The sequence below is a fragment of the Astyanax mexicanus genome, chromosome 8 (genome assembly GCF_023375975.1).
Source record: "Astyanax mexicanus isolate ESR-SI-001 chromosome 8, AstMex3_surface, whole genome shotgun sequence".
NCBI lineage: Eukaryota > Metazoa > Chordata > Actinopteri > Characiformes > Acestrorhamphidae > Astyanax > Astyanax mexicanus.
Window position 1 is genome coordinate 41,818,604 of NC_064415.1, and position 14,134 is coordinate 41,832,737.

The window sequence follows — 14,134 nt, forward strand, 5'->3', positions numbered from 1 at the left end:
TGTGTCTCTTCCTCAGTACTTTTTCACCTGTGTTCATTTGCCCCCCAGCCCCAGGTGTTTCCACTTCCCGTGTGTTATATAAAGTCTTCCTGTGTCAGTGTTTAGCCTCTGTTCATCGAGCCTTATTTTTCTGTGTTTATATCTTGTTAGTCTTTAGTTGTGTATTTATCTTCTTGTTTTGTTTTGTTTATCTAGTTTTTTTTTTTTCGTTATCCCTCGTTTGTTTTGGTTTGTATCTTTGTTTCTCTGTTTGTTTATTTATTTATTTAATAAACCCGCCTTACCTGCATTTGCGTCCGCCTCCCCATCTTCCTGCCTGCACCACCCTGGCACTATGAGGACCAGAATTGCCAAAATAAAAAAATTAAAACATTTCTCAGCAAAATATATTAATTTGTTTATGATTTTATGTCCCATATGAATTGATTAATTAATTTATTTGTGCTTTTATGCTCTTTGTTAGTTTTTGCTTTTATTTCAACCATTTATTTATCTTTTCTTGTGGCAGGCTTGGTACCTGTAGACAAGACTAAAAAGGCTATGTTAGCCAACTTGGTAAAGCACCTTTTAGAGAAAGGGGGATGAGGGATTGGCAGAGTGGTGAGCTAAGGAGAGAGCTGGTGCTAGCCAGACACTGGGCTAAAAGCTAACTCTGTTAAACTTTACTTCACTCTACCAAAGTTCTTCTAGGTAAGTCAGTTCACTCGGTGGGCATCTTTGCAATGCCGGGCCATTTTCCAGTTGAGCAAGACCAGCCTTCCATTTGTTTGAGCAGAGAAAGACCAAAATACTGAAAACCACATGTAGGATTACCATTACAGCAACATATTTCAAATCGCTGATATAATGAATTGGCTTGTTTTGGCAACTGCACTTGAGCACATCTCCACAGCGTGTGGAGCTTCCTCACTAGCACACTGATCCTCCTCCATTCTTAGCACAACCAGAAAGCTGATTTTGCTGAAGGGCGGGACTTTATTCTTGAACAGGTCCCATGATTAGTGCTACAAGAAAGCAAATTTATACCACAGTCGGTGGCCTGTCTCCATTATTAATAATGTATCGGACTATACACAGCTAATCGCACTCTGTGCTGCTGACTGGACAACAATATCCAGTAACATTTGGAAAATTTTAATTGCAAAAATAACTCTGTAATCATTTCATTATTATTCTTTTAAGCTAAGAAGCTAAAAACAATGGCTAGACTGTGTATTTTGTTTCAATGCCCCCAGAAGTCAGACTTTTCCAAGTATATTGGTATCGCTAGCAATGCTAGCTAGCCTGGAAAAATGCTTAGCAACATGAACATTGGGATATATTTTGATTGGCTTCACCATAAAACATCAGTTACGGATTGTCTGATCTGTTGTGTTAAACTTGTATTAATGTTTTAAAATATTGTAAAATTATTGGAATATTTAACTTAAACACAGTAAACTGGGGTGTGACGTCATTCTCAGCTCTGATATCCAACTTTCCTGGTAAATAGTAAATGTGTAGAGCTTTTGATTGTTGTGTTTGTGTTTTGTGTTTTGTGTGTGTGTGCAGATTCATGTGGTTTTGAAGACGCTTCACTGTGTGGGTTTGAGCATGATGTGACTGATAGCACTCACTGGAGCCGTGTGGATGGCAGCACTGGACATATTGATCACACCTACAGAAGTCAACTGGGTGAGTGGATTTGATGCATAGTTCAGAAGATAGCACCCTAGGTAATCTGAACCTACATATTTTTCTTGTGAGCAATAAAGTAAATCAAAGTAAATACGACTTTAGTTGCAGATTCCTGGCTTACAATATCAATAAACGTTTGCTTTCTTTTTTGAGAGGCTTTTTCAGGCAGTGAGTTTTGGGTTATTATTGATGAAGAATCTTCCAATCAGTTTGGTTGCATCTTTCTTTAAAGTGACAGACAAATGTTTCTATAGACTTTTGAGTTCACTGTACGTCAATGAAGATTAATGAGCCTGCCTAGAAGTTAAGCTTAAGTCATGATTTTACCTTCACTGTGTTTCACAGATATTTATAAACATATGTTTGGGATCATGGACAGATCCTTTCTTTCTCCAAACTTTAGCCTTTCCATCTCAAAGGTCTTTGTCGTATCAGTCCATAGTCAGTCGATAGGCTTGTCTCTGTACTTCTTGGGAAATTCCAGCCTGGCCTTCCTTTTTATCTGGCTAATATTGGTTTTCTTCTTTTAGTGAAACCTCTGTACGTTTGTTCAGTCTTCTGTGAACAGTAGATTGTGATACCTTCACTCCTGCCCCTGAAGGTTGTTGCTAATGTCACTAAAAGTGTTTTTAGGGTCTTTTTTTGCAACACTCACAGTCTTTCTGTCATCAATTGCTGTTGTCTACCTGTTCAACATCTATTAATTAATACACAAGTGACGACTTTCTTCTTCAGAACATTCCAAACAGTTGTACTGGCTACGGCCAATCAATCTGATTGATTTTCAATTTTATTTTCTCTCACCTTTACAATTTCTATCTTCTCTATGTTCACAACTGTGTATCAGATTCAGATATAAGTGTGCCTGAAAATGAAGGATAAAATGTCAATCTTTTGTATCATTTTATTTAAACCCATATCTTTTTAGTCTACAGTAGAAATAAAGGGATTGGCCCTAATGTTCCAATAATTTTAAAGGGGACTGTATAATAGCTTGATAATCATTGTGAAACTCTTTTTTTTAAAGACTTTTAATTAGGAGAACAGTGCCTGTATCATGGCTACTTTGGACTCAGCACGCTGCTAACTGTGCTGTTTAACTTTGCTAAAGCATACAGGACAACACTTGTGAGAATTAATGCTGTTACAACCGTATTTGTCATATTTGTGCAGAATAGTTCACATGCTTCTTTCACTTTTACAATGCCGGTTTTATATTTTTCAGCTTGTCCAAAAATGCATGTGTACATCATATGCTTCGTGAGCTGTGACTAAAAGTGCAAACTAATATTTCTGAGGGTAGGGGGAGCCCATTGTTTTTACATAAAGCTGTTGCAATTGCTTTTGCCTTGGCAATGCTATTATCACAAAGCACTGCAATGTGGAACTAAGACTTCCCAATTATCATTTTTTTGAATCGTATATTATGCATATTTAAAGCCCCTGACAGACATTTCTGATTTCTATTTATGTTTTAATGGCTGAAAAAGGTCATTCAATGGCTGTTTTGGGAAAGGACCTTCTAAATTTAGCATCCACACATCTGCTAACACCAGAATACAGCAAAACTACAGAGACCTGTGTGCGTTTCTGGTAAGCAAAGAACTCTTTAAAAGCAGTGCTGCTGTTTCCACAAATTCAGAACTCATGAAATGTTTCTCTTAAACTACTTGTTGTGGAATGCTTGTTTATGTAGGTACTGGCTGTCTGCTAGCCCTGCTGATTCTCTTGCTGTGCATGTTTATCTGAATGGAGAGCTTGGCCGTGCACTGTGGTCTCTCTCTGGAGTGCCCTCTACAGGCTGGGAGGTGGCGGAGGTCACTGTGTCCTCTCCATCCAAATTCAGGGTGAGAATTTCCATTCATTCTTTCCTTTCCTAACAGAATTCAGTGCTTCCCTATGTTTCCATATTACACTGACATGCCAAAGGTGTTAACTGAGGGGATTACTTGGAAATGCCCACAGCTCTATAAGTCATAAGGTGTTATCTTGTGAGTGAGGTTAAAGACCAATGTTCGTTATGCCGTATTTAGCCATTACACTGCTTTTTAAGGATTTTAAAATCAGTCTTTGTGAGTAGTCTTTGTATTAGCACCCCCTGATGGGCTGGTTTTACCACGTGATTTCAAACTCTTTTTGTGTTCACTTATGGACTGAGAGATTTTCATGAACACTGATGGATCCAACTGCCAAAAAATATTTATTGTATATCACATTTTTGTCTATATTGTACGCCCATAGTTTCCAACCATAAACTTCTTGCTTCTTGTCTTTCCACAACATTACTAGTGAATTATAGTAAGAATTCTGACTTGGCCAAATGTATCTTTAACCATTCTTTAGTAGAACAATTTGTGTACTTAGGGTCATTGTCTTGCTGCGTGACCCACATTCTCTTAATGGAACAATCAGTAATAAATGCGAGCAAGTGTTTGAAATGAGTCCAATTTTTAAACACTCTTCCCTAGATACAAAACTCACGCAGGTGCCTGATTGACACACAGTGGCAAGTAACGATGAGTCTGTAGCTAATACACTATAAATACTATAAATATACCTGTAAATGTACCTGTTAGTGCTTTTATCCTTAATGGTCCTTTAAGGTTCAGCTCACTCAAAGTTATGCCCAAATCATGATACTACCACCACCATGTTTCACATGGGATAGGCTTTTACATGCTGAAATCTACTTTTCTTTCTTTAAACTTAATGCCTCTCATTTAAACCAAAATATCCATTTAGAGATCTAAAACAACTGACAGATTACTAAGTTAGTCAGCAATGATAGCCATATAAATAGTTCTGCTACTGCTCAGGATAGTATTTTAGCAGCTCAGAACTTATCTTTATTTACATACAGGTGGCGTTTAAGGCAGAGATAAGCCCCGCCCAAAAGACCTTCATTCTCCTGGATGATGTGTCGGTGAGAGACGGTGCCTGCTGTCCCAGAGGAAGTTGTGATTTCGAGTCAGGGTCATGTACATGGATGAATGCTGCCAACAGAGACTCAGATGGTCATGACTGGGTCCCCGCAGATGGACACTCTCTCGGCCCTCCAATTGATCAAACGACGCATACAGCATATGGTGAGTATATTGTGGACGCTTGTGAATATATTTACACAGATAGGCGTGGTGGTCTGGAAGTAAGGTGAGTTTACATTAATTTCTGATTAACCATGACTAAAATCCTGCCAAAAATAAAACTGAAATGAAAACACAAAAATGAAAATGCAAATACCGTTTTGCTCTTTCTTTTCACAAACGTGTGAAAATATTATGACAAAATTAAAAACGAAATTAAATCACTTCATTTGCAATTTAATTTTTCATTTGAGCATGGGTCATACGTGACAAAATTAAAATTAAAAAGCCTTTTTGCCATTTCATTTTCATTGCCATTCGGCTATTTCATTGTCAAATCTAAAATAAAAAAGCTAATTATAAAAAGAGAAATCAAAGCTTCACTTTGGGCTTGCTTTTTCTCGATGAACTGCATAATAAATGACAAAACTAAAATCGAAATGCAATGGTTACGTTTTTATTTATTTTCCTTTGCAATAGGCTGCATGTCTGACAGAATTAAAATGAAAACGCAAAATGGAAAAATAAATAGCAAAGTGAGAATGTGAGATTCAGTTTTTGGTGTGGACTGCGCTTTAAGTGTCAAAAATAAAAGGGAAACGCAAAGGAAGACTGGCGCTCCCTGCTGGTGATTTAGTTTTCTTTTTATACATTTCTTTTTCTTTTTCAACTTCACCAGCATGCAAATATATGTAAATTAGCAGTAGGCGAGGCTACAACTCTCTGGATTCTCCATGCGTCTATCCAATCTGAGAGCAGGTGTTCGCCTGGTACGTGTCTGCAGCGCAGTATGAAAACATCTAGTTCCGCTTTTAAGCGTCCAGAGAAGCCTGGAAGAGAAGTTTCAGGCTTTCCTGCCTCATATATTAAAACTCTGCTGATTTACAGGGACTCTGATCACAGTAATACAGCGAGGAGAAAGGCTGCAGAGATTGTTGGGGTCTCTAGTGGGTTTTTAAAATATTAATATATAATTTAAGTAGATACATTTGCTTTTGTTAGCCTATATTCTGCTCACTAGACAGTGTAATAAAGCTCAATCGAACATTTATATTTATTAATACACATTTATATATTTTTTAATTTATATAAAATAATAATAGCTTGTATAAAAGCATTTAAATTTATTAGAACGATTTCATTGGACGACGCAGGGAACGCCTTTGTCACGCCCACACGCGACCAGTTGGAGGGGGCAGTGTGACCATGTGCGTTGTCGCGACGGAGCAGTGTAAATGCACCGTCAGATATAAATAATCTTCGTCCTGGCAACTGGTCAATCTGACCATCATGTTTGCCGTTTCTAGTAAAACGTCAGCCATGTTGCTGCTGTATGCTGGTCTGGATTCCGCGGGTGGATCCGTAGTTGTTGCCCCGCCTACTGCTAATTTACATATATTTGTTGAAAAAGAAAACTAAATCACCAGCAGGGAGCGCCAGTCTTCCTTTGCGTTTCCCTTTTATTTTTGACACTTAAAGCGCAGTCCACACCAAAAACTGAATCACAAACTCTCACTTTGCTATTTATGTTTCCATTTTGTGTTTTCATTTTAATTCTGTCAGACATGCAGCCTATTGCAAAGGAAAATAAATAAAAACGTTACCATTGCATTTCGATTTTAGTTTTGTCATTTATTATGCAGTTCATCGAGAAAAAGCAAGCCCAAAGTGAAGCTTTGATTTTTCTTTTTATAATTAGCTTTTTCATTTTAGATTTGACAATGAAATAGCCGAATGGCAATGAAAATGAAATGGCAAAAAGGCTTTTTAATTTTATTTTTTTCACGTATGACCCATGCTCAAATGAAAAGTGATTTAATTTCGTTTTTAATTTTGTCATAATATTTTCACACATGTTTGTGAAAAGAAAGAGCAAAACGGTATTTGCATTTTCATTTTAGTGTTTTTATTTCAGTTTTATTTTTGGCAGGATTTACCTCCCATAAATAGTCAGATGTTTATTGCTATCTTGGCAATGCAGGCATACATTCTTGCTCATTACACACACACATGGACACGCAGAAGAACACACATCAACAATAAACAGAATAAAAAAATAAATTAAATTAAATAACATTGCTGTTCCCATGAATGACCTACTCACACACCTTTACAGTATAAACAGTATAAACTAACTAATTCTATCCTCATCTCCTTCTTCCTCTTCTCTACTCCTCTATCCCATTATTTCCCTCTGACCTCCTTAAGGCCCTATCTATAGATGCTTTATTTTTAACTTCTATTATTTTTGTACTTAACCTCTTCTATTATTTGCACTTCAATATTGTAAGTCGCTTTGGACAAAAGCGTCTGCCAAATGTAATGTAATGTAATGTAATGTAAATAAACTGCTCAGTTTCCTCTGAAGCGCTGCGACATTAAAATACCAATCCACCAAAGTCAAAGCAAAACTGGCTCTTAAAGGAAATGGCAAGTGACACCCTTTAAGAGAATTATTTAATGCCTCATCCTGATTATACTAAAAAGGCACTAAGGCACACCCTAAGTAAAGCTGGTTGATGGTTGATGGCTAATAGTTTGCTAAAATATGGCCCATTTACAAGATGATATACGGCATGGAAGAATAGAGGTGTTGTATGGAATTGTGCGGCACATTTGCCCAAAAATGTTCCTGCTAAACCTGTAGATCCTGCTTACTCATAGGTTGCTGAAGCTTGTCTTCCAGCTGGTCCCATAAATGCTCAATTGACAATAATCTCATGACCAGGCAACCCTTGTTGTGTGTGGGCAAGCATTATCGTACTGACAAATACATGTTTTCAGCTTAGATTGGAAAATGATGTATTTTTCATATAGTCAAATAATGTATTATTCATATAATCAATCAATTGATATAATCAAAATCAATATTTGGAAAGTTATGCGTTGTATTAAAATAAATAAATAGTCATTTTTATTAAGAAATATTTTATTAATGATAATATGAACCTTTTGGAACAACTTCAAACACAAAAACTCAAAAACTTAAATTCATACATTTTAACAGAAACCAATTTAGTTCAAAAAATAATCAGAAATAATCAGAAGTGAAAATTGAGTTTTTGAATTACCTCATTTCTCTTGCAGGAAGGTTTATGCTGAGCCCATCTCAGGCAGAACACAGCAGCAAAGCGGTGCTCATCTCTGAGCGAATCCTACAGAACTCCAACTCCTGCTTCACTTTCTGGTACCATATAAACAACAGGTCAGAGCTAATCACCATCATCTTCCTGCTATCTGCTGTCTCAATACCTTACAATTACAGCACATTTGGGAATGCTGTGTAAATGTAATAAAACTGAATTAAATGACTTGAAAATAATAGAACATAGGTCACATATATTGAAAGTGATTTTTCCATTAAATAAACGGGGCAACAAAAGGTTGGAAAAGCAAGCGGTACTAATAATGAACTGCTGCAAGAGCAATTTGCAACTAACTCACACGACTAAATATGAAAGGAGCATTTTACTGAGGCAGTCTCTCACAAAACAAGATGGGCAGGTGTTCACCAATCTGCAAATAACTTTATCTAAACAAATTCCTCATCAAAAACTGCAAAGACTCTGATCTAAAGGACAAAATATCATTGCAAAGAAGAAGCTGTATGTCAACACAATCCAAAAACACCACTGTCTTCTCTTGACCGAAGATCATCAAGCTCTAAATAAGTTAATAAGTCTAAATAACATCTGAAATGTGTTTCATCTTCTATAATGATTAAAAAGGGCTCTATGAGGTTTTCAAGTCATTGAATATTCAAGTCATTGAAAAATATTTACATTTTTCACAGCCAGCTTCTTTTCAAAACTAATTGATTTTATCCTGTGTGTCTCCTTCTTGCAGTGACTCAGGGATGTTGCGAGTGTTTCTAGATGCAGAAAAAGGAGAAGAGCTGATGTTTGAAACAAGTGCTGCTGGACACAGCTGGAGAAATTTCTCTACAACAGTGTCTGAGACTAACCCTTTTCAGGTGAGTTAGAGCTCATACCACAAAAAATTTAGGGCCGTCAACAGTAAAGCATTAGCACAATTAACACAACACAATCAATGTGCCCAAAACAGTCTTGGTGCTTCCAATGGGAAAACAGTGCAGTTTATGTAGGGTACGATGTTCAGGACACGCTTGTGTCCGGTTTATGCTTGAAGTAGGGCTGCAACTAGTGACTATTTTGGTAGTCGACTAATCTGATGATTATTTTTTTCGATTAGTCGATTAGTCAACGTTTTTTTCTACCATGTCCTCTACTCTAAAAACAATAGAAACAGCTGAACATGAGATTTAAAAGGCATTTAAATGTATGGATGTTGTTTAAATGTAAAAAAAAGTACTAATATTTAGTGTGTAAATATGTAATCTGTTGTATTTGGGCACTTTTGGAGTTAAGTTAGTGAGCCATTTACCCATCTCTCATTGCAGTACTGTTACAAATTAATGATTAGTCGACAATGACATTTGTAGTCGACAAATGTAACTAATTGACATTAATTGGCAACATGACTGACTCTTAGGCCCGCCCCTTCTCAATACTGATTGGCTAATAACATGCCAATCATGCCTTAGACTCATCCCACTGGTTGCACTTAACAGGAAACTAACAGATACATGGCGCAAAAACAGAAAATGCTTCTGGGAAGTTGAGTTTTATTGCTTTTACCATGAAAAACAACGAAAAGAAATTGATAAAAATACACAGGACATTTTTAAGGGTCCTAAACTTTACTATTAAACATCCACTATGAAAAATTGTGTCTTAAGAAGAACAAGAACAGAATTGTTGTGATTAATCTAATTACGTTTTTTTCATTGATTGACACCACTAATAAAAATACAGGTGTAAACGCTGAATGCTTTATCTAATTTATTTATCGAGTAGCTGTAAAATGAACTTAAACTTGCTGGCTCTCAGACAATTTCTGGCTCCACAAGAGAGAGGGCAGGAGGAGGGTGGAGTGTGAGTGTGCTGCCACAGCAAAAAGGCATTGTTTGGTATGCATTATTCCGTCTTTTCAGGCATTCATTTTGATGATTGCCAAATAATCAAATTTTCCTCCAGTATCTAACTTATTCTTACACAGCCACTTTCATTTGTGTTAGAATATTCAGTCAGTTCATCTTATTATTATAGTTAGTTTTATATAGTTAATGCAGTCTGACATAGCTACTGCTGTGGACACTGATAATAAAGGAGCTACACTAGATACACTACAGTATGTAGTTTTTATATATTGTTTATGTCCTTTTATAATTGTATTACTTGTCTTTGTCAGATTCGTCTGGAGGCAGATTCTGGAAATGGTGGATTTATGGCCGTGGATGACGTAACAATTATGAAAGGCCGGTGTGAAGGCAAGGCTCATTTCTCCTTAATGTTCCTGATCTTTAGTGAATTATGTAGCTCTGAATCTCTGTAGCTGCGTTCTAAAGTGTAGGCTGCAACCAAGGTAGAACAGTATAACGAGGCGTCCCAGTGACATCACACACAAACATTACTTTATTACCCTTTTTCATTTCTTCATAGAAATGATTTATACATGATTTAAAAACATTTTAAATGTGTCTTTCTGCTAAGGAAAAGCACTGTGTCTATGTCAATCCGTGAATTAGTGTTCATGGCCTCGGCCACCTTGGCTTGCTAACAGCGCTAGGAATAGCATGGCACTTCATTCCTATGTTATTTGTGCAAATATCACATCAGAGTTGTATGTATTGCCCAGTAATTCAGAGCTAAGGAACAAATAGTTAGAATTTGTCTATGAAGCACCACCAACAAAGTACAACTGAGATATGTAGGTGTGTCTTTAAAACAGTTTTTACACTAGTTAAAAGTAAAAATCCACCCCAGAGTTTTGTTCCAACTGCCTGGGCAGCTCTGCTGCGGCTCAGCCAGCAAAACCCCGGGGTGTTTTTTTTTTATTTCTGGACCTGGACTACCCACCTCTGTGTGTTTACATTGGATCCCCAGTGGATTTCAACTTTTACAGAGCCTCTAAGACTAGGTTGCTAGTGGCTAGACTGCACTTAGCATGGCATTACACATGTTTTAAAGTAACATATAAGATTGCAAAGACTGTTATTAGTGTAAAAATGTCTTTATTAATGTTTCTAACTGCTGATCATCTCACTGGTGTCACAGTGCTGTTAGCCAATCAGAGGCAATATGTTTGCATCAGTGGCGGATGCTGGTCTTTCAAGGAGGGGAAGCTCAATTTCGGCCTACATCTTAACATATGTCGTTTTATTTATACGCAAATTCTACTCTCCCTGAGATTTTTTTTTTGTAAACAAAAGGCATTATTTTCAGGTTTTCACTACACAAGGTACCCATTCTTTACATTGAACAATTACATAAAAAAGACGCTATGACATGAATAAACATAAAATGATCAGTAAAAAATAACATTACGCAAAATCTTTAAAGTTGGTAAAGGAAAAAATGCAGGTAAATTTATTTCCTTTTTGGACAGTTTTAATTTCCTTAAATAATCCCTTTATTATTTTAAATTATTTTAATTATTTTAAATAATAACACAATACTTACTACTGGCCCCTGTTCATTTATGTCCTGAGATAGTTTCATCAAGAAGAATGGCCCTCAGTACATTTTATTTGTTACAGCACTTCCAGTCAGCCAGCTCACTTTATCATACCAGAACAGCTGAAAAGACCTGTTACTTTTCCCCACCTTTTACACCAAATTAATCTGTGGAGTTGATCTGCCCTGCTGTTTAACTCTAAGTTTTTCTTCGTAAGGAAGACTATCAAATGGATTTTTACACTAAAAGATCGCTGATTCGCTCATTTCGCTGTCAATCAAAAAGGGACTCCGCCTCAGACAGATCATCCAATCATCACGCAGAAGCTGAGCGTCCGGGCCGGCCGAGGCCAGCCCACTGCTCCATAGACCCCCAGAGACGATGAGCGTCCAATGGGCGGGACGAAGCCCAGCATTTATCCAATGACTCGTCTCGTTTCGCTGCGCGCTTTGCTCCGCTATTGAGCTCTGTGGATGCCCAGCATCCGCATTGTTTAAAGCAGCGCAGTGAAGCTGCGAGAATGAGTGAGAGGAAAGCTGCAGCGTTACCAGTGATAAGAAGCTGATTCTGAACTACGTTCAGCGCGCTGTAGCGCATATTTAATCAGTGACATGTACACACAACAGTATATAATTAAACACTTATTTTTTACATTTTAGGGGAAGCTGAGCTTCCCTTGCAGTCTTAGAGCAATCGCCACTGGTTTGCATGTATGAATATTCATGAGCAAGTGCCGAAATCCTATCTCAAAATACATCTGTTGTGCCCTTAAATCTCTCTGAACGCTGCATTTCTTAGCTGTATACAAAGGATCCTTCACTTCAAAACTTCCTACAATGACATATTGGTCAAAAAATGCAGCCCACCTAAGAAGCCGCCTACACTTTGGAACATAGCTTGTGATTTCAGATATTTTTTGTAAGATATGTAATAATTAAAACCACTGATATTATATCTGTGGTCTCACTAAACAATGCAGATGAGGCTGTAGAGAGTGGGCTGTTTGTTGGCTGCCAGTTTGAGACGGACAGCTGTGGATGGACAGATGTGAGTGTGGGGCAGTTTGTCTGGCAGCGAGATCACAATGGAACAACCACTGCCAACACTGGCCCGTCAGTGGACCATACTACTGGAACAGAGCTGGGTAACACACACACACACACAAAGCAGCACACACACACAAACACACTACTTAACAATAATTTATTGTTCCTGTCAACTTTTATCTTCAGAATTACATTGCAGTCCAACACTTCCTTCTGGGTGCACCTAATACTGCAACCATTTCTTTAATTATGAGTGTATATTGTGTATTATGTTGTACAAAATAGCAACCTTAAAGAAGAAGAAAAAAACATACATACATACATTCTTAATTTTGATTAATCTTTTAATAAACTCGCTCTGATTCTCTGTGGTTTTATCAGGCTGGTATATGGCAGTAGAAGCCAGTCATGGAGATCAGAACAGCTACGCTGCACTGCAGAGTCCAGCCATGAAGCAAGCCGGCGCTGAGTGTGTGCTTGAGTTCTACTACCACATGTACGGAGAGGGTAAGTCAAGCTTTACTGGATAGTAAAGAAGAACACAGGACCTAGCCTTAGTATAGAATTAAAACTTTATCACCAAAAACTACTGATAGATCAGACAATAATTTTGTATAACCACCCAAGCTTTCTGTCAGCTGAGCTTAATAAACATTAATTATTTGTACCATTTTTTTAACATTAATGTTGTATTTATTTGTGTATTTTTCTAGTAGTAGTCATCAGTTTGAATTATATTGATTATATGCATTTTATTTACTCTACCAACTGTAATCTGTTAACCAATGAATTATTTGCTAAAAATCACCCCCCCCCTTTATTAAACAATATATCATTTTATTATTTTATCTTATAATATAGTTTTACAATATACTAATATAAATATTACAAACCTAAAATAACTTTTTTCTATTTCTAATTGTTTTTACTACAACACAGAAATGACAGTAGGCCAAGTCATCTCGGTGGTCTTGTTGTCCGAAGAGCTTTAATCTAATTGTGTATTTATTGGCCCTGGGACAACAAAATGGCATTCGTTTGAAACCCTGGGCCTGGGTGCATAAATCACCTTACGTTTTCCCTTAATATAGACGTTAACCAGCATAGTACAGATCACTTTAGCTAACTATCTTAAATATTATTTGAATTGATAACCCAGTATGTGTACATGTACCTTACTACAGCTCAGTGATTACCTGTTTAGAAGACAAATTGTGATGGGCAGTGCTGCACTACTGTCCACCAGCAGGGGAGCTGGCCAACAGAGGGGAAAAATGAGTGGAGTTGGGTCGCGAAACTCCAATTCCCAGAATCCCCAGCGGTGATCATTGGCAACCAGCACCACCTGTGCAGCACTCTATATAAACCCCAATCAAACCACTCAATCTCGTAGCACGTTTATAGAGGGGTGACCAGTAACCGAGGGTGAAAGAAAAGACAAGACAGGACAGGACAGGACAGGACAGGACAGGACTAGAGAAGAAAGCCACAAAAAAGATTTAAAAAATATCAAAAGAAAGCACAAAGGACATTGTGTTTTAGGTTTTTTTGGAAACTAAAGGCTGTCTTTCATTTGTACATGTCATTTTATTCTGTTTCCCGCCTTTTTTGTTCACCTCTTCAGGGTTTTGTTTTCCACCCATTTTCCAGTCACCTCTGTGGAGAACCAAACCAAAGTCCCACAAGCACACCCTTTTTGATATAAACACTATTAAAACATATTTATAAATAAAAACTCAAATAAAACTCAAATATTCAAATAAACAAATGATTATAAGTATACATGAGTAA

The 14,134-nt window shown here is 37.2% G+C and overlaps 1 protein-coding gene across 3 annotated transcripts in view; it reads left to right on the plus strand.

The window, feature by feature from the left end:
• The window catches only part of si:ch211-106h4.4 (MAM and LDL-receptor class A domain-containing protein 2), a 74,560-nt gene that overhangs the window by 35,450 nt on the left and 24,976 nt on the right, over positions 1–14,134 (plus strand). For all 3 annotated transcript variants that reach the window (XM_049482834.1, XM_049482832.1, XM_049482833.1), the window contains exons 20-28: positions 1,552–1,674; positions 3,168–3,270; positions 3,374–3,524; positions 4,538–4,763; positions 7,848–7,965; positions 8,607–8,733; positions 10,032–10,110; positions 12,277–12,441; positions 12,725–12,850. In XM_049482834.1, the coding sequence (XP_049338791.1) occupies positions 1,552–1,674; positions 3,168–3,270; positions 3,374–3,524; positions 4,538–4,763; positions 7,848–7,965; positions 8,607–8,733; positions 10,032–10,110; positions 12,277–12,441; positions 12,725–12,850 (1,218 nt within the window). The remainder of the gene's footprint in view (positions 1–1,551; positions 1,675–3,167; positions 3,271–3,373; positions 3,525–4,537; positions 4,764–7,847; positions 7,966–8,606; positions 8,734–10,031; positions 10,111–12,276; positions 12,442–12,724; positions 12,851–14,134) is intronic.